At 38.8% G+C, this 20,500-nt stretch overlaps 1 protein-coding gene and 1 long non-coding RNA gene across 2 annotated transcripts in view; one reads left to right on the top strand and one right to left on the bottom strand.

The window, feature by feature from the left end:
• The window catches only part of LOC108167212 (uncharacterized), an 11,053-nt gene extending 1,315 nt beyond the window's left edge, over window positions 1–9,738 (bottom strand). Inside the window, exons 1-2 of the long non-coding RNA XR_001777571.1 lie at window positions 9,495–9,738; window positions 4,596–4,690 (exon numbers count right to left, since the gene is read on the bottom strand). This is a non-coding gene — a long non-coding RNA (uncharacterized LOC108167212). The remainder of the gene's footprint in view (window positions 1–4,595; window positions 4,691–9,494) is intronic.
• Window positions 9,739–13,216: 3,478 nt separating this feature from the next.
• eaf2 (ELL associated factor 2) lies at window positions 13,217–17,644 on the top strand. Its single transcript, XM_008432483.2, has 6 exons — window positions 13,217–13,416; window positions 13,842–13,936; window positions 14,219–14,355; window positions 14,499–14,662; window positions 14,759–15,013; window positions 16,629–17,644. The coding sequence occupies exons 1-6, from the start codon at window positions 13,314–13,316 to the stop codon at window positions 16,670–16,672; spliced, it is 798 nt and encodes a 265-aa protein (XP_008430705.1). The 5' UTR covers window positions 13,217–13,313; the 3' UTR covers window positions 16,673–17,644.
• Window positions 17,645–20,500: the final 2,856 nt, after the last annotated feature.

Below are 20,500 nucleotides of genomic sequence, written 5' to 3'. Positions count from 1 at the left end.
GATAGATAGATAGATAGATAGATAGATAGATAGATAGATAGATAGATAGATAGATAGATAGATAGATAGATAGATAGATAGATAGATAGATAGATTTTTAATGTAAGCACCTGGTGAAAGGTAGAAACAATAGAAACAAAGGGAATGGAGGAATGATGAGCACGGCGGTGATTTAATCCATATTTTCCACCCGGTTGCTTAAGGCAAAGCAGAAACACAGGCAGGCTGCTCAGACTCCTCAGCCTCTTGATCCAGACAGCTTCCTTTGGGAGCCTGCTGATCAAGAACCTAAGCTCTCTGGCGAACGCACGCAAGTCGATCCCACCGCTTTCAGAATAATCGTTACTGGTAAAAAAAAAAAGAAAAGGAAAAACAAAATGCACTCTGACCTGAATCCTGATAAATTGTTCAGTTCTGGGTAAACAGATGCAGTTTAACTACACAGAAACACGTAGAGAAAAATGACAGGCTGTACACAAGCAGCAGAGCGCTTCCAGTCTTATTAGCATTCTGCATCCAGACCTCAGCATTCATGCGATCTCCTCAGAGGGAATACTTAGGTTGCCAGAAACATGCTTCGGCMTTCGCTGTGTGTGTGAGTCGAGTCTCGGAAAACAATGGATCAGAGGGGGAAACCGGCTGTGGGGGTAAAAGAAAATCCTCTCAGATGCTATTTTTGTCTTTGCATTTCACCAAACAGACACTCACTGGTAACGACTTTAGCGCTCACCACCAGGAAGCATCTGGAGAGGAATCTCTATTGTCGCAATAGTGATTTAAAAGAATAAAGATCAACAGGCTGTATCTGAAGCTGAGGTCAGGTCGGATGAAACAGGAATAGAAAACAACGATTTGATCCAGTTTCACTAGAAAAAGGAATACCAAATAAAAACTCTGAAAGAGGAATAAAAGACAGGGACTTTGATGAATAAAAAACACGTGAAAGGGATACAGGAAAAAATATGTACAGTAGGATTAAGAGAGATGGAGAGAGGTGAGCACAGCCGGGGCTCCTGTCTGGAGAGGGAGCTTTCATCCTGCTGCAGACTGTCAGCAAGGTTACGCCGTAAAGAAGTGACAGGATGCCGCTGTTCGCTGAGGGAACAGCCTTCGCTTCGTCTGCCAGAACAATGAGGAGCCCACCATCAAGCACGGTTGATAAAGTCTGGGTGTTTGGCATGCAGGAAGCAACGGCGGCGTCAGGAGGAGGAACACGAGTTTTTCAGACGGAAAAGACGTTCCTCTGCGGACAGAGAACACGGCCACGGTTTGAAAGGAAAAAAATACATCTGTAAATTATTTTAAACCTCCAGAGTACACAGTGGGTTTTTGTGTGTGTTTAGAACAGAGTTAGCAGTGACCCTCCCCCACCTGTTGCTGTGTACTGTCAGCCAGCGGGCTTAAGAAAAGGATCATCCTAAAAAAATAAAATCCTTCATTTTTGAGGAGCAGAAAACAGAAAATTGTTTTGGTTAGGGAGGAACCTCCAGGAACATCGAGAGATTTACTCTTCAATCACTGCACAACTATTACAGCAGGATAAAACAAATGAAAAAAATTATAAAAAACTTTCCCTGAGGAACACAGACCGATCCACAGAGATGGATTTTAACATCATTGAAAAGGCTGAAACAGGTGGTGAAGATCCTCTTTAAACTGGTGCAAATCTGTCATTTCTTTTCCATTTTTTTCATGTGGTTTTTGTTCACCACTCAGGAACGTTGTATTTCACTCCTTTAGGCATCCAGATGATGGAGTGCCTGCTTTATCAGAGTGGAGAAATGCATTTTGTGACTTATTCCTAACTTTCATTTGAACGTTCACTCATTCAGTCGCCACAGCGTACCCTGCTACTGTGCAGCCATCATCTTAAGGTTTCTAGTGGAAACTTTGTTTATCTGTCTGCTCATAGATCATTTTAGGGGAATGTTGTTTGCTCCTGGTAAGATAAGGTATATTATATTCTTCCAAATCAAATCTGTTCATTTCTGCCTCTTCGTGACCCGTTTCCATCACGTGTTTGTTGCTGAAGTAACTGGAAACCAAGCTACACTGTAAAACAAATCTCTAATTTACGGTAAAATATACCAGAAGCTGAGTTTTACCGCAGCTGCCGTTATTTTACCGACGTTTCTTTTTCTTTTTTTTTACAGTGATTATTTTCAAAAATGATTCACCAATATGACAATTTGGGCTGATATCAATATCTGATATTAATTTTAAATAATTATCTTTCTCGAATGCCCTCCTGACAAACCGGAGTGTTTTGCTGGATTTGAAATGTAATATTTTTTACTACTTTTAGTAGTTTAGACCTTTGCCTACAATCACTTTTTTATGTTAAACTGCGTTAAAATCAAAAAGTTGTTGCATTTTCATGCAGTTTAATTTTTAATTTCGATTTGAACACAGTGACACTTTGATTAAATCTCATGCTGCCAAAAGCCTCAGTGACATGAAGAGACTCAATAAAAATATTAATAAATGCTTTAAATACTAAACACTATTTCAAGCCACACTTTTTAACATGTTGCTGTAGCAACAGTTTTCTTTTTTTTTCTTTAGCTGCATGCTAATGTGTGCAACAATGAACAATAAACCTGGATGGATTACGCCGGCTAATCCACATGATTTCATTATGAGCTAAAGGCCCTGCTGAAGATTAGACCACTCACAAAGCACAGAGGAGTAAAAACAGAGTCACAGGCGCCTGGAATATCAGACGAGGGTTTCTCATTTACAGCATTAAAAACATCCTAAAAAATAAAACGGGGTGTGTAATAAGTCAAAATAGCAAGAAGTAGAATTTGAAAGCTGCTTCTTTTACGTTTTATAACTTTATTAACTACTTTTCAATGTCTCTCATTGGGATTTTATGTAATATAGCAGAGTATTGGCTAGTTATGAAGTAGAGCAAAACAGATGCATAGATTGAACGTCTTGTACTGAGATGGATTTTATTAAACTGGTGATGTCTGAAGGCAGTCTTATTTAGGGGTAGCAGGGTAAAGAGGGGTTAATACCAGACATTTTCAATTCTTATTTTGCAAAAAAAAAGAGAGAAATCACACAAAATCCCACTTAAGTGCTTGAAATGCAACCAGATGCGTAAAGATTTAAAGGTTTAATGTTTCTGCGAAGCACAGCATGACACGATTTCACGCATTACAACATACTGCTCTGATTATGCAATAAGTCGCATTATATAAGTGACAACTGACTGACTTTCACTTAAAAATGGGTTAAAGCCTCGCGCTGCATGACAGAGACAAGTTTCTTTTTTTGTTTGTTTTTTTTTTCATCACAAACTAAACCGGTAAGTAAGTTCTCCTTCCTTACACAATGTTGTTTTTTTGGATGACGCTGTCAGCGTTCATTTGACTCACGACGGGAACAAGCGAAAGGCTGGCTGGGGGAGAAGGAGACGTCGTTTTCACACGTGGATCGGACGCCACGAAGCACATCCTCACTGAAAAGCTCAGGAAGAAGAATCTCTTCTATCGTCTGAAAACGGAAACTAAAGCTCTTCTGGTCAGAAAACAAGCCTGGTGTCGCTTAAAACTTTAAAACTTTAAGTCTTATATTAAATCTATTGAGGACCATCGTATTATCTTTTAAAAAAAGATGTTTCTTCGTAATTTTTTAAAAATAGTAAGAAAGATGTACAAAGCTAGTTGAAATTGCAGGACTCAAGCATAAAATCTGACACATTATAAATGCAGCGACAGCCCCAAGGTTGAGAGTCTGGTGGAAACAATTAGAGTTTGTTGAGACTCGCAGACATGCTGTTTACAACAGTCTTATCAAATGTCCCTCAATCTTTTCAGTCTGCCTCTTTATGTTTTCATTTTTACTACAAAGATACCCAAAAAACTGAGCTACCCAAATTACTTTGAGTCACAGTTCAGCACAGTGTCTTGCACTGTTGGTTATCTTGAACTTTTTCATTGATCATCACAAACAGAAGCTAATATTGCAAAATGAACATTTTCTTTCTAACATAAAAACTGAAATGGATGGGATTGGACGAAAGCATAGTGAAGTGTTAGATTGGCCCAGTCAAAGTTCAGACATACATCCAATAGATGTGGTAAGTGCTAAAAGAGAGAGAGAGATATTTTACAGTTACCAGCCTGTTCAAAGAGTGGCAGCTGTAATTTCAGCAAAAAGGTGGTTTCACCTCGAGGGGCTGAAAATCAATACATGTCACAGTCGCCAGATTTTCATTTTTAAAAACATGTCAGGGTGCCACGCTTCGTTTTCCTTCAATTTCACAACACGTACTATTTTCTGTTGGCCTATCACATGAAATCCCAGTAACACACATGGCCATTTGTCCACTATAACGCGTCAAAACGTGGAAAAAGTTCGACAAATCAGAAGTGCAATAAGCCACAGTTAAACGATTCAAATCAAGCAACGGGACTCCTTCAGCATCTCTCGTATGCAGTTCATTGCGAGCCGCAGCTGCCTGCTTCTTAATTGCTCAGTTGGTAATTAGCGGTTGTCTGCATGGAGTCCAGATTCATCCAACCACAGTCTGTTTTGCTGTTTATTGGTGGAAGGYGGACGATGTGCAGCAAACAGATACTCACGCGCTCTCGGTTACGCAGCCTTCACGTGGCAGCGCATGCGGCAGTCAGCGACGTTCCAGCAGGACGCAGGCGGGGGGGATGCGTTGCACTTCATCCTGCAGGCCGGACAAAAGAACAAAGGAGTTTCTCAGGGGACGAGATTAGCTCGGCTGCCTCGAGTGCCGTCATTATCAGCATTATTAGCCTCGAATACCAGAATTCTTTGAACCTTGATTCAGGGCAAACTTGAACATTTCTTCTCTTAGTGCTTTAAGCAGGTGCAACCTTCGTCCTGTGGATCCAGGAGCGTTCCTCCCATCAAGGCTGAGTGCCTTTCAAATTACATCAGCAAAAAAGAGGAGTCTTGTTTTTYTTTTTTTTTTTTTTTTTAGTTACAATCCATCAAGATGCTCTGCTCTGTAAAAAGCTGCTTCTATTTATTTATTTTTTCTTTCTGAGAAGTCTGAGATGTAATTTGTTCCAGCCAAGATAATGCTTGGTAGCGCTAAGCTAGGGGTACAGTATGACAGGGCTGCATGATGTGGATGAATCATCCGTTTTTTATCTCTTCTCTCTTGTGCTTTGGAGTCTGCTCCAGCCTTCACTGGGCGTCGTGCTGCTTGGACTCCAGACAAACTGTCAGTCAAGGTAATATGAGTGAACATTTTATTTACGGCAAAAACAAAAACTGCAGATTGCAACTAGAAAAAAATTATTTTCTAAGCTTTTCTAAGCACTTCACTGACTTACATCTCCACTAGCAAGATGTCACAATGTGGCAAAAACAAAAAAGACACGTGAAGTGACTTTTTCCATGTTTATTCCCACTTGATCTTACTTAAACTAATAATTTCAACTGAAAACATATTTAATCTACAAAACACCACATCACTTGATTGGTAAACAAACTCTAATAAAGGTGTATAAAGTCGTGAAACAAGTGATATTTGATTGCAGTGGAATCATCTCAAATTACATATTTTGTTGCATGTTTCTAAAAATAAGCTCTGGAGATTTCTTTAACTTTGACAACTTTTATTATTTTTACTTTTCTGCACAATGGCACAGTTGGTGGCAAAATAATTTAAGCTAAAAAAAATTTAAGGACAGATGAATGGATGACTGGATGGAACAAGGGAGAAGAGGGCTGGAAGTTACACTGCAATAAGTTGTAAATGCAACAGTATGTTAAACATGCAATTTGTTTAATTTGATAAAATAAAATTTCCACTAACTTGCCTACTGTGACAAAAAAAAACAACAGTTCACAACAGCACAAACACTTTAATGACCACAGCCGTAATGACTCAGGACCAAAATAATTGGAAGGCAGTGGACTGAAAAAAAAAGCCCCTGATGTCAGCCAATAAGTTAATGCAGGGTAATTACCCGCCTATACTCGGTCCGGCTGCGCTGATCCAAAACGACAACAGTACATTATGATGCCCGACACAAGTGTGCGCATTAGCATTAGCAGCCTCATGGCCCTCAGTGTACCTGTCACGCTTCTCTGCCGCCACAGCCTGACAGACTGATGCTGTCTCATTAAATGTAGAGAAACAGATTCCTGCATTACTGTGTAGATGTTTGTGTGTGTGATATATATTATACTGTGAGGACCTAGACGTATACACATTGTGGAGACCAAACGTTATATGAGCACTAAAAATTAGATAGCGTGACTCTATTAGCTAGTTAGGAAACGAGGGGCTCTGTTAGAAAACAAGGGCCTCTGTACGCTAGCTAGGAAGCAAGGAACTGTTAGCTAGTTAGAAAACAAGGCTTTCTAACTAGTATGACTCTATTGGCTAGTTAGAAAACTGGGGGACTCTGTTAGCTAGCTGGCTAGCTAGAAAGCCCTGTTTTCTAGCTAGCCAGCTAGAAAGTCTACATTAAATGGGACTATCTAATATTGTTAAAGTTAGCTAAGCTTTTTTAAGAGAGCCCATTTAATTTCATCATTAACTATGATGAAAAGGTCTATTTGCATGTTAAGAGACATGTAAAACGAGGCAGTTCTTTTGCACTAATGTGTGAGTCTGCAGGTCCACTGCTCGACCTTTAAGCACCTCACTGTGCTGATGGAGAGTCCATGCAGAGATCAGATAGGGAGCAGAAAAGCAACACTCTGAAGGATAATCTATGAGCCTCGACAAGGAGAGATCTCTAACAGAGTTAAACAGCCTGTCACTTCCAGATGCAGTGACTATGTAATCATCCCCTTGAATGTTTCATCCTTTTTATTGCTTCTAAAACAGTCAATCATGGTCGACAAAATGGGATTTTTTTTGACAAATGTACAAAAAAAACTGATTTCTACAAAACAATTAAAAATATTTAACAAAATTAGGTGAGAGTTCGAAGAAGCGTTGACATTTCTTGTCTGTGTCTCCAAAAAGCCAGTGCATTTATTGAAAGTAACAGATACAAATTAAAAGGTTGTGATTCCATTACTTCAATTAGAGTCCAGCAGAAGAAGGAAAAGATACCACAAGTGTTTGTGGGCGAGCCAAAACCATTAGTCCAGAATCGGATTTACATTAATGAGCGTGTGTGTGTGTGTGTGTGTGTGTGTGTGTGTGTGTGCGTGTGTGTGTTTTGTTTTCCTCCAGATGATGAACGCTGTGCAAGCAAAGCTTTAAAGAGTTTCAAAACACAGTAATTCACATCCTGGGGGACACCTTTGTGGAAGCACCCAAAGATAATACAGGTTGTTTTGTTTTTTTCAGTCCTATGATCACCATCTTAGCATAAAGACTTGAAAAACGTCTGAATCCATTAAATATTCATACTCCTCAAGCCTGGAATCCCATTATGCATCAGTTTCCAATCCTATAAAACAAGCAAACTGCTGCTGTGGCTGGAAATAACACAATTTTCCCGTATTCATTAACGTTATCTGATTGCAGTATGGAAGTGGGCCAGGATCCTCATCGGCCCCAGAGGCACTTCCAGGAACGGCTTGGAAGAACCAGTCCGCCTGCTGCGGTACTGACGGAGTCCCGCGAGCCTCTGGGAGACTCTACTGGGTCCCCAAAGGAAAACAGGCACGAATGAAAAATGGCTCCATTTCATTTACTTAAATGAAGAAAAATGAAGACAAATGGTGTCATTTTTTTTCTATTGCTGGGAGGTTTTAAAGTCCCACAGATCGTATGCTACATTTTTCTACCAGACCTTTCAAAAGGTTTGCTGTTATACTCATAGAAAGCACAGGTACGTCTTCAAAGTGAGCCTAGTGTACGTTTCACATTTACTCTGCTCATGTTTTAGAGAATATCTGACAGATGATAATGAAAGTGTAGGTGCAGTCTTACTCACATTATTATACAGACTTTGAAATTTAAATGTGTCCGCATAAAAAGATGAGGTTTGACCTTTTTCATGTTCTTCCATGTTGAAGGAGCCTTATTATTCTTCACAGGCGGCCATTTTGAATATAACACAAGCAGATCACTGAACCTCTTCCTCAGGACGGAATAAAAAATGTAAAATGGTAAAATTATGCTGCATGTTGATGATAAATGTCAGTGGGTTATGTTTATGACTTTAGTTCACGCTACGTCCATGTAGGATCACATTAGCCTTTAGAAATTCAAGTAATTAGCACAAGCTAATGCTAGCAATGTTTACAATTCACACTTTGACCAAAGAACTCGTCAAAAATTATAGAGACTTCGAGTTTGGATATCCAAACTTACCGACATTAGGAAGTTTTTTTTTTAAATCTGATTCATTTTAATGCTGGATAAAATTTAAAAAATAAAAATAGTTCATTTTTTAAAATTGTCTTATCTTGAGCTAGTATTTTGCTTACTGAAGTAAATCTCGAGTTAAGTCAGTTTAATCTGTTTTTTTGTTTAAAACCCAACACAATTTCAGCTTAAAGCCAAAGCCAAACTATGTTGTGTTAAATTAACCTAGAACTGGATTTGTCCAGATTTAGCTAACAAAATAACCCAATTTAAGGTGTTTTATAGTTACATTGGAATACATTAAAAATCTAATAAACCAAACCAAAAACGTTGACATACACGTTCAAATTTCCGTTTACACGTACATTTCCGGGAAGATAATTAATTTCTGAGCTTTCAAGTATTTACTGATGCCATATCTCAAGAAAATGTGTCGTTCCATGATAAATATTAACCAAATATAGTTCCATTGGAAGCCGAGAATGTTCAAACATCTTTAAATCTTTTCTTGCACTAGCATTTTTTTAAAAAGATTTACGACAAAAAAATCAGTCCTTAGTTTCAGTCCACTTACTCATTGGAGGAAACAAAATGTATGTTAGGAAAATGCTTATGTTTTAATGCTGGTTCCCCAAACAACCCATTTAACATGAATGTAACCAAAATATCAGTCTATGTTCTACTTCTTAAAATTAGTTAGAGTTGGGGAATATTTTTAGTAGTCAATTGCTTTCCCCTTGTCTGTGCTTTAAATATAACATTTTTCATCCAAAAGCCTGCAAGAAGTTTTTATGAAATTATTTCAACCAAAGATTAAAAAAATGTCCTAACTTTTTCCTCTGCTTTTGAAAACACATCATATTTGTGCATTAAATTGAGTAAAACTGGTTCAATGTTTGTTGAAACATTAATATGTGACTTCTTAAGGTACTAATCTTGAATGGGGTTTTATATATTTTTTTTTTCACATCACCATATTAATATAACCGCATGAGTCTAAATGTAGCAGAAAACAACGACATCTGCAGATAACCGAGAGCCAACAGTTCACCTTAACCTGCAGGGTCAACCCAATCAAAACTACATTAGACACTATTAGACTGAAGCAATGAACGCAACCATGCAGCCTCTCAGCATGCAGCAGGGAGATGTGCAGCTTCGGATGTTGTGTTCTGCGCTACAGGGACACACAGGCGGCAGGTGAGCCCCCCTGAAGTGTACTCACTCAGAGCGCTTTCCGCTCCATCATCACATCAGAGAGAGGAGTCCCGCTTCCGAGTCTCCGCCGCGGCTCTTCACTCAGCTTCACACCGACCGGGAACCGGACGAGCAGAAAAGCCCCGCACCATGCGCTCATTCGTGTGCTGTGCGTTAGAAAAGTAGCAGAAGAAGAAAACCTTTCACTGTTTTCTAAATATTTACCGGAGGATTCTGGCTGCGCGACCTGCTTCCTTTGCGGGATTCTCCTTGGGAACTGTGCTGCCTTCAGGAACTGCTCGTAAAACTTGAATTCCCCAAGTTAAATAAATGGAATTTCCTCTTGACTTCCCTCTCATAGTTCAGTGGTGGTGCAGGGATTGTAGCAGTTCGATTTATTTTAGTTAGAACTCATTGAAGCATTAAAGTACAATAAAAAAATACTACATAGTTTACAAAGAAATGTTAAAATAAGAAAACAAAAACACAATCTAAAGGATAATTTTTGTATTTGACATTTTTAAAACTGCACAGCGGACGTGAACTATTATTACACTTACTGTTAAATCTATAGCTTTGAAGTGGAAATCCACATTACAGATCAACTTTATTTTGGTTGTGTGAGACGCACACTTTGGTAAGTGAACGCAGCACAACCGTAACACAAGGCTCTAACTCTGCTCCTGATTGGCCCTGATGAGAAAGAAGCAGCCACTCAGCCCCATGTGCCCCTCTCCTTCATCCCCCTTTCCACTCAGATCAGCAGGCTGATGAACTCCTTCTCTGGGGGATGCACGTAGGGACCCATTCAAAGATTTATATTTTGCAAAAAATGTAGTTGAGTCACGCTGTCAGTTATATGACATAAGTGAGAAATATAATCAAGCATTGCCAATCAAATAGACACGAAAATAAACTGGGAAATGCAAACGAAAATGTAATCTTCAACGTATGACTAGATTTCCTTTTCTTTGTATATTTTTCCATCTGTGCGTAGCATACATTTCCACAGAAAACACCGAGGGAGAACGTCCGTCAAGCAGTTTCTGAGCTTAACCTCAAACACATTTGGGTTACGCAGCAGAAAAATAATTCAGAACCCCCCAGCAAGCAAATGAATGAATGGTTTAAAATAACAAAACAAAGTTTTTACATGGCCTAGTCAAAGTTGAGACTTGTTAAGATCTTGGCAGGATCTTAATTAGGATGTTTCAGCTTTAAAATCAGCTGAATTAAAACGAGTCTACAAAGCAGCGTGGGCCAAAAAGGTATCCATGGTGAGATAAAACACTTATTACCTTTTACTTAACCCTTTCATGCATGAATTATGATCCTTTGTGTCAATATTTTTCTCCTTTTTTTTTATTTTCTAAAGGCATAAAAAACGGTAGGGGAAAAAAATTTGTAAAAAAAAATATATATTTTTCTTTTTTTTTTTAGGTGATCAATTGTAATTTTCTCAAAATACAAAGTTGTTATTTGAAAATACATCAGTAGTATTGTTCTTTAGGGGTTATCTGATGTCACAATATTTTTTTTACCTGCCAAGGTCGTCTACAGTAGAAGGAGTCGGTCAGCAGGCTTTTTTTTGTCTGTCGGCCATACTGGATTTAACAAACATAATGTCTGCAGCTGATGGGCAGTAGTTGATGGTGTATTTTATGATGCATTAGTGTCCACTTCAGTGGTCTGTGTGCATTTATAACATATGACTCCACAAGAAGCAGAAGAAAATGTCTTTTAGACAGCTGTCCACTGTAGTCACCACTAAGCATGAAAGGGTTAATATTGGAAATATATATTTAGGTTATAAGTATTTTCAATGTCAGAGCTCTAAATTGGAGATCTGGACCAAACTAAAAAAAAAAGAATGATATGAATGAATACTTTTACAAAGCTAGTATGTACTTGGCATGCAATCCTTTATAAACACTGGATTTCAGCTGAATTTCTTAAGCTGGAGGCACATATGAAAATCTTTGGAATATGAATTAGTCCATAAATCTTGCATGAAATGATTTAATGTGCATGTCTTCTGAAAAAGAATGCAAAAAGCAGGAAAGTGGTGTCATTATTCATCCTGACTGCTTAATTATTTTTAAGGATATGTACTTCAAACCCACAAATTGTGGCCTATTATGATCCAAGTACACACTTCTTTTTCTTTTTGCAAGGTCTGAATTTCTTATTTGGATTGTGTGAACGTACCCAGCGTTAAACTTGTATCAAAGTACGGTTTTTTATGTTGTAAAATATGATGTGCACCATTTTGCAGCATCATTTGCAAACCAGCTGCAATAATGAGCTTTAATAACAGGTCAAAGATTCGCCCAGCCCCTGCAGACAGGTGATATCATTACACTCAGCACTGCCTCCGGGTTACAGCCAGGGACTGCCCCGCTGTGGCTCGAGGATACAGTTGCTCAGAAACCATAAACCTCTCCTCCCACAGTCCAGGGGCAACCCCCTGAAGTAACTGATATCACAGGAGGACAGTCGGTGTTTACCTCCAGCCATGGAAACGGACCCACGGTGGCGTCTTTTCACATGGGATTCAGACACAGTGAAACAGGATTCCAGGCCTATTGTTAACCTCCCCGGTCAATTTTCAAAGCTCCGTAATCTTTAAAGGGTTTTGATCACAAAAGGAGAAACGGATGAAAGTCGCGAAGACTGTCAAAATGAATCTTCTTCCTCTCCTGAGTCCACATGCGGGTTGTACTCCTTCGAACACACGCGTTTTATGTCGTGTGTTCGAAATCATTTTTCAGCTGGAATCACTGCTTATCTTCCCACCTAATACCTTCCGCTTACGCCCACCTCGGTGAGTCGTGTCAAGCAGGAAGAAGACAGCAGGACGGTGAACCAGTTGGCGATAATCTGTACATGTAATCTTCACATTCCAGTTGCCCTGGATGCTGATCCTTTAATGTTTGAAGGCAGGAACGCATATGGCCTCAACAAATTTCAGGCAAAGCAGGATTTAAGGCTTAGGATGCATTAACACTTTAAAGTAAGGAAAATACATTATCTTTACTGCCTCAAGGTTCACGAAGCTCTAAGCCCACGAAGACGGCAACACTTGAAAATGCAATCAGGGGGTTATAGCTCTAGTGGCTCTTTAGTTGAAGGCCTCCAGGAGATGCACAGTGAACCTGAGCTGTTCAGTCAAGTCATGCTATGCATTTAGTTTGAAACTGGGGTTCCCACTCCCCCCCATAGGGTTATGGCTATATTTTAATGATTCCTTCATCCTACAGGTCTGACAGTAATCAAGCTGATCTGTGGTCTGTGAAACTAAAACAAAAATATACTTAAGTGCAATTTATTCACAATGTAACAAGGAAGGTAATTCAATTTCTATACATGGCTAGACCTGAGGAACTACTGTGTACCAATACATATAGATATTTTTTTCTCTTTTTTTTTTGCTTTGTTTTGTTGTTTTTGGTAAAAACTGAAACTTGATCATTTTCTGAGACAAACATTACCATATCTAGGAATACTTTCTTAGTTTCATCACTACTTATATCTTGCTGAAATGATGTGGCATCCCCATAGTCTATTTAATAACTCTGAAAATATTTATAAATTCAGGCAAATTTGTTTGAACCACTTGTCTTAACATAAAGATTGGACACAAAAACATGATGAAAAGTTGAATTGAAACGTCACATTCAGATGACAGGTGTTTAACCAATGACAAAAACATACAAAAACGCTCTAACCAATCATAGTGAAGAAGATATCAAAAGAGGCGGGACTTAACGGTGCCTCTAGCTGTACCTGGTTATCGCATAAAACAGCCCAGAGGAAACTAAAGTTTACTGCCAATGAAACTCACAGAATGAATGGGACCGCTTATTCCAACTTTGACAACCAGGAACATGTTTTGAAACTAGGAGAGACGTTTGAGAAACACCCTAAAAGTGCCTACCACACGGTCCGATGTAAGTGGCGTTTGCACTCAGTAGGTGACGTCTGCCGTTTACTTTGGCTAGCAAGCAGCACGCTAGTTAGCCTGTAAGCTACATATCCGGAGTTTGTTCTTGGCTTGTACTGTTGCTAGAACAGCTTTTTTTTGTGACTTATTGCAGTCGAACGGCTTCCCCTATCTTCTTGAAAAACGATAACCGTTTCAGACTTATGTGTCATTTAGTTTTTAACTATTAAAAACTACTACAGTTTCACGCTGTCGAAGTGGAAGCTAAGGCTAGCGCTGCCTCAGACTGTACTCTACCACCACCTGGTGGTAGAGGCTTTCAACTACACCATATTTGGTCGTGCTCATTTTAAGCAAATTTTAAAATAACCGTCTCTATAAACGTCTTCCTGTTACAATTGCGAAACTAAATATTCTCCTTTCCCTCCACAGATGATTTCAAACCAGCTTCTATTGATACAGCATGCGAAGGAGAGCTTGAAGTGGGCAAAGGAGAGCAAGTCACTATTACTTTACCGAATTTAGAGGTTAGAAAATACAAAAATGAGTTTGACTTGGTCAAGTTTCCAGTTCAAAATCATAAAAAAGAAAAAAAAATTTTTATTGTAAAATTATTTCATTAAGTAGATTATTTAACTAACTATTTTCAGTGGATTTCAGTTTACTGTGAGATTTAATATAACTTAGTTAATTTTTTTTCTGATGTGTTCTTAAAGATAAATAGTAAGGACCTTAATACCAGCTGAAAACAATTTGAGTTATTTTTTTTTATTGTTATTTATTTATTCCCCTCTTCCCGGTGATTTAAGGGTTCAAGTGCTCCAGTCACAGTGTTCAAGGGATCTAAGAGGCCGTACATGAAGGAGTGCATCCTCATCGTGAACCATGACACAGGAGAGTACAGGCTCGAAAAACTCAACAGCAACATAGCCGTCAAGAAAACAAGGTGAGCTAAAATAGCTGGGTGTGTGTTTAACAACCACAGCCTTTCTGCTGGGAAGAGTCTTTTTAGAATTGTGGTATTTTATGGTCAAAAATATGTAAAAAAAAAAAAAAAAAAAAAAAAAATTTTGTCACATGGCTTTCCAGAGCTGAAGGCAGCAGTAAAATTCACTCTCGGCTGGAGCAGCAGACAAGCCGTCTGAGCCAGCAGATGAAGGGAAACGGCAACAATAAGACCTCGACCAGCTCCAAGAGCTCTCCTCCCAAGGAGAAAACGTCTTCAGCGTCTCCAATGGATGACATCGAAAGAGGTAGCGTGCCAAACTACTGCAGCGAAAAGAAGAAGAGAATGTTGCCAAGTCTCCCGGATTTTCTCTCCCTCTTTAACTTGCGTTGTGTTTCTGCAGAGCTGATGGCGGAAGCGCGCGTCATGGATCAGATGAGCAGCAGCGACAGCTCGTCGGACTCCAACAGCTCGTCGTCTTCGAGCAGCGAAGACAGCTCCAGCAGCAGCGACTCGGAAGACGAGCGTCACCCTGCGSCGCCGCCGCCTCCTCCTCCCGCCCCGACCAACCAGAGCATGCCTGTGATAAGCACCGGCACCAATCACGTGACAAGTCTTCACCAAGAGAGCGGAGGAGGCCTCATTATGAACACGCTCAGTAAGTCGCACAGACCACTTCTGAAATGGGTCTCCTTTGTGTTTTTGTTGTTGTTTTCAATCGGTGCAGTTCAGTTGTGCAACGATTGGATTTTATTATATTTATCTTTTGGAATGCCACTGGGTGGCTCCATTTATCTGTTTGCTATTTAATATAAATTTTAAATGAGTGACAAATAAAGGATTGTCATTGTGTTTCAAGATAAATCTGGAGCATGTAAAACATTTTTTTCACTCTGGAAGTAAGGATCTGGTCCATGCAAATGTTTCCAGCAGCACCTTTGTACAATTCCCACTTCTCTGTGATCGACTACAGCAGTAGGGGAGGCTGAGCTGCAACTAACAATTATTTTAGTTATCGATTTATTCTGACAGTTGAATAAAATTGGCACATTCTGCAATTTGTTTAACCACTTAAGCCATTTTTTACATCTTTAAAATGATGTTAAATGGGGAAATAGTTCAACTCATTTTCTAAAAGAAGACGATAAGAATTTTAATTCTTAAGATGCCATAACATGAACACTCGATTGTTTGTATGAAAGGATGCATGTAGCTAATAAAATACTTGAAGCATCAACGTGTGAAAAGCTTAGAGCTTTTTGCTCGACTTAACATCAGTACAGTTTAGGGCAACTTGTTTTTGATTAACCAATCAAAAGTTGGATAGCAAAGTTAGTTGGAAGATTCTAGGTAGAAAAGGCAGACAAAGTTGTTTGGGGTTTTTTTTAAATCAGAAGTTCAAAATGTATATTTTTTTCTATACAGTTTTGGCTTTATTTCTGCTCTGACCGTGTTCTTTCTCTTTCTCCATTTGCCACATTAACCTCTCGTGTGATTTAGTGTCTCACTGAGCTGCCAGCTAAACATTTTCCTGCATTAATTCAAACTGCAGTAGAACATTGTGTTTTTGCCCATCCATCTGCTTCACAGGTGAAGAACCGCCAACCAGCGCTGCTGTTTGTCTCGTCGGTTAAAAAGTGTCTCCCAGTTTTTTTCCCCTTGATCTACTCAGGATGTTAAGAGCTTAAAACTTCCAGCTGCCGCTTTTTGTTTGGTCAGGTGAGCAGCTGCAGCGAACGGCTGTGTGTGGTCATGCAGCCAGAAGAAAAGCAACAATGTGAATGGGTCCATTTTAGTTTTTTTATTTTAATGGAACTGAGTTATCTTTGAATAATGTTCTAGTTTCAGTTATATAAAGATGTGTATTATTGTCATTATGTTGGCAGTGAACCCAGGGTGGGGGTGATGTGTGAATCAGAATGACTAAGTAACATTTCACCATCTCAGAACAAACTGCACCAAATAGCTCCCAGGAACACTGTGGTTAAATGTTAGCAGTGCTTTAATCTGCAGAACACGGCGCTACTTTTTAACCTGTGGACGTCGATGATGAAACATCAAAATTGCTCCAGATTTACTGCTGTGGAGTGAAGTTTACGAGCTTGTTAACAAATTGCTGTGTGAATTAAACCTCGGGTAAGAAAATGGGTCCGACATGTAGTTGGGTTATAAACTCCCACTGACAGATTCTGTCAAGCAGCTAAGCAGTGCATTCTGGGACTGGTAGTTCTACCAGGAAAATAAACCTACGTGTTTTCGTTTCCTCTCTCCAGAGAACGACCTTCAGCTGAGTGAATCGGGCAGTGAGAGCGACTGAAGCTGAAGTCCAACCTGTCTGTTTTGGTGCCTCCTGTGAAGTTATTTACATATCCACCGTTCTGTTAGACACGCTGCTTCTCCGCCAACATAACATTTAAACTCTAGCTCTGCTCATGTGAAAGTACGTGTGACGCCTCTTTTCACCGTGACTCGGTGCTGGAAATCAATTTTTATTATTTAAATTTTTTTTATATATATATTTCACTCGATGCCTTAAACCCCCAGGGTTAAACTGATCAAGGAAATAGAAGGGGCATAATTTGAGAAGCCATTGTGAAACGAAGACCGATGTGGCGTCATCTTAACACCGCCGGCTAGACTTCTGCATTTCAGCCCGACAATATGACCCAATATGACCTACCACTGTTGTGCCTTATGCTTTACACCATCTAGTTGTGTTGCATGACTACATCTGTTGACTTTAAGAAAGAAAAGGGATTTTTTAAATTTTTTATCTTCAGATGTCGTACTTTGCCACTGCCTTAAAGCTCTGCGGCTGAGAGTGTTAAAATCCAGTTAATTGTTACTTCATTATCACTCAGTGGACTCAAGTGGCTTTGTCGCTTTAAACCTGCAATACTTGAATCTAGTTATTTATCTTAATTATTCTTTTTTTCTTTTTTTTTGACCGAAAATGAGTTTATTTTATGTTTAGTTTCTTACCCAAGAAATTGGAAGTGTAAGTTACAAGCTGTCCTGCGGAGACAGAGGTTTATTCTTCACCTGAGTGAGTCTTAAAGAGCTTCATGTGTTTTATTTCCTTGGGAAGTCCTTCAGGACTTCCTGCCTTTTCTTTTTCCTTTTTTTATTTTTTTAAATCCTTTGTCACGGCTGAATTGTCTCGACAAACAGGAATCCGAAGTCTTTGGCATCGAAACCATCCGAACGCAGTGAGAGGCTGAAGCAGATGTCTTTTGAAATGGAAAAGTGAAATGTATATGTAGCATAAAGATTAAAGATTTTAATTGTTTCTCAAGTGTATTAATTTCTATTTGTGCTCATAATAACTGTCGAGACATTACTTATTATCTGTGTGAGGGTTGTAGGTATGAATAAAAGGTTTTACCTCACAACTTTCCTGCTTTTTGACATCAACGATCAGGGGATAAAACGAGATGCAGCAAAGTTTGATTTTCAGGTTTTTTTCTAAAGGGAAAAAATAAAATGCTTATTTTGCTCATTTGTTATTTTTGTTTTTGACTTGTTGAATGAATGCAAACTAATTCTGGCAACAGAAAACACTTATTTTATTTTTTTTTACTTTTTTTGAAGTAATTTAGAATCTTGAAACAATTTAATTTGAGTCTGGAAAAATGAGAGAAATCCTCAGCAACAGGATTTTATTTGTCTTTGTGCGGCATAAATCAGAACAGCGCTTGAATCATCTCCACTTGCTGCTGCTGCAACCATCGCAAGGAAAGACGGGCGTAAACACGGAGGAAAAAAAAAAGTTCATTCCAATAAGCACGGGTGAACATTTCTGGTTTAAACTTTCGTGCAAATACAATGAAACAAATGTATTTTTAATTATGACTTTTCTGCAGCGGTCTCATTCTAACGCATCTGCCTCGCTAATACACAAAGTTTAGAAAAACATATTTCTAGATGGATGTCAGCAGCTGTAGTCAAAGCCTAGCAATCTGAGGAGGTTTTCAACCCATATTTACAATATAACCAGCATCCATTACATTAAAACCTATAGAAAAAATGTTTTTCACATTATATAACATGTGGAATAACTGCTATGACAGGAATGTTGGAACCGGCAGCCGTGTAGCACACACTCATCAGTGGCGTGCAAGTCGAGGCACTAGTGTTTTAAATGTTTTTGCATGGCGAGGTGTGGCTCCAGGAGTAAAACTCAGGCAGCTGCTGACCTGTGTCGCACTTTTTGACTCGGATCTAGGCACGTGGAATGTTCTGGTACATTTGTTGTGAAATCCTCTACGTGTTTGAACCTGTGGAGGTTTCAAGTTGCACGCTGTGACCCTACATTTCAGTAGCATCATATAAGTTTAACTGTTTTATAGAAGGAGATCAGCATGGTGTTAAAAAGAAGCGTTTTCTTTTTAAGGATATGACAGAAAACTCTTCTGTGGCATTCAATAAAAATATTTGACCGTGGAAAGATTAATTTTGAAATTATGCACATTTTGAACTAATTCTAACAGCTCGCATTTTTTTTATATTTTGAGGAATCAGATAAATATATACAGAACTGCGCTTCAATATTATTTATTCAATAACTGTATAAAAGTTCAAGTTTAACTTTCTCAACCATGCTCCTGTTATATCATAATAATCTTATTACACACAAAAAAGTGAACATGAGCCACATGAAACAACACGCTCTCATGCGTTTGTGCTTCTAGCAACATTAAGATTTTTTAAAAGACATCCATTTATTTTAGTCACTCCATTTGAGTCTAACACCAACACTTAACCTAATCTTACCCAATGCTGCTATATTCTTAACCTTAAGCTTAACTCGCACCACAGCTCCATCCCTAACCGTTAAAATGGGGGTCGAGTAGGAGAAAGCGGGGTAACTGAGGGAGGGAGACTAAATACTCTAAGGCTCAGAAGGAACTACAAACCAAGGAGGAAACTAAACCTAATGAACAAAGAACAGAAAGCACAGAGAAACTGAACAACACACAACGAACTGGTGCAGTAAAACCTAGAGAACGTACACAAACGAAAACCAAAACACAAACACTGGCGGAGCGTGACACTTGTAGCGTCGTCTCCCAGCTACTGCCTTGTTTGGTTTGTGAGCAGGGAAACCGGTGTGGAGTACAGTTCACACTGTGTCCAGGCAGGTTTGCAGGCTTCAACACGAGAGAGGCCGAAAATAAATATCTGAGGCAGCAGCAGTGATGAAATCCACCTCATAACACCTCATAAACACTTTCTAACGTATCCTGCAGGTTGCAATGGACAAATGACCTTTCTAGGAAACTGTGATGGACTCGTTTTAATGCAGCAGCTCGACAGTGTTTGCTAATATGAAAGCCCTTCGCTGTGCTTCACCACACAAACTACCCTGAACATTGTATGTGGCTGTAGCTGGTGTGCTGATAAATTTCCTAACCATTTTTCTTGCAAGAACGAAAGAGAAATGTATGGGGTTCCATTAGTGCTAAAACTATAATTGTGTCTATGTAAGGTGCATRATATCTCCTTCTTATATTCATATAAAGTTTAGATAATTATGTCCATAAGTAAGGTTTGTATTGTAACCTGTCTATGTACTGCATTGTGTGGCTATGCACAGAGTGAATACTAATATTGAATAAAATCATGGAAAATTTGTTTTCTAARATGTGCCATGTGAAAACAAAAAAATTATCCAGAAGCACCACAACTGTCAAAAATGAGTGCAAAATTTATGACAGACTTTATTGAACGATTTAAAAAACKTAACATTAGTTGTTTTGTTTTTTTCTTTAGCTCAACTTAAAGAGAAAAACAAATGTATTGTGTTTTTTTTTTTAACAATACATTTGTTTAAAAAAAAAACATGTGATGCCATTTGGTCAAAATCTGTAACTTTTTTTATTATGGCAAAAAGTTACAATGATAACTCAATAAATAATTAAGTTCATAGTTCTCAAATTGTATGACTTTAACAATGCACAAATATGATTKAAAAAATGYTGYGTTTGAAATTTGGTCAGAATGTGGCTTACATGTAGCATACATGTTACAATCAATTTTGTCATATTGTATTTGCAGGAACATGACTGAGTGAGAACTCTTCGTAGCAAACCATCTTTGACGTATTTCTCAGGTAATCTTGTCAACATGAATTCAAGTAGTTATG

Source organism: Poecilia reticulata, linkage group LG2, assembly GCF_000633615.1.
Source record: "Poecilia reticulata strain Guanapo linkage group LG2, Guppy_female_1.0+MT, whole genome shotgun sequence".
Classification (NCBI taxonomy): domain Eukaryota; kingdom Metazoa; phylum Chordata; class Actinopteri; order Cyprinodontiformes; family Poeciliidae; genus Poecilia; species Poecilia reticulata.
This window is presented reverse-complemented; position numbering and strand designations above follow the sequence as displayed.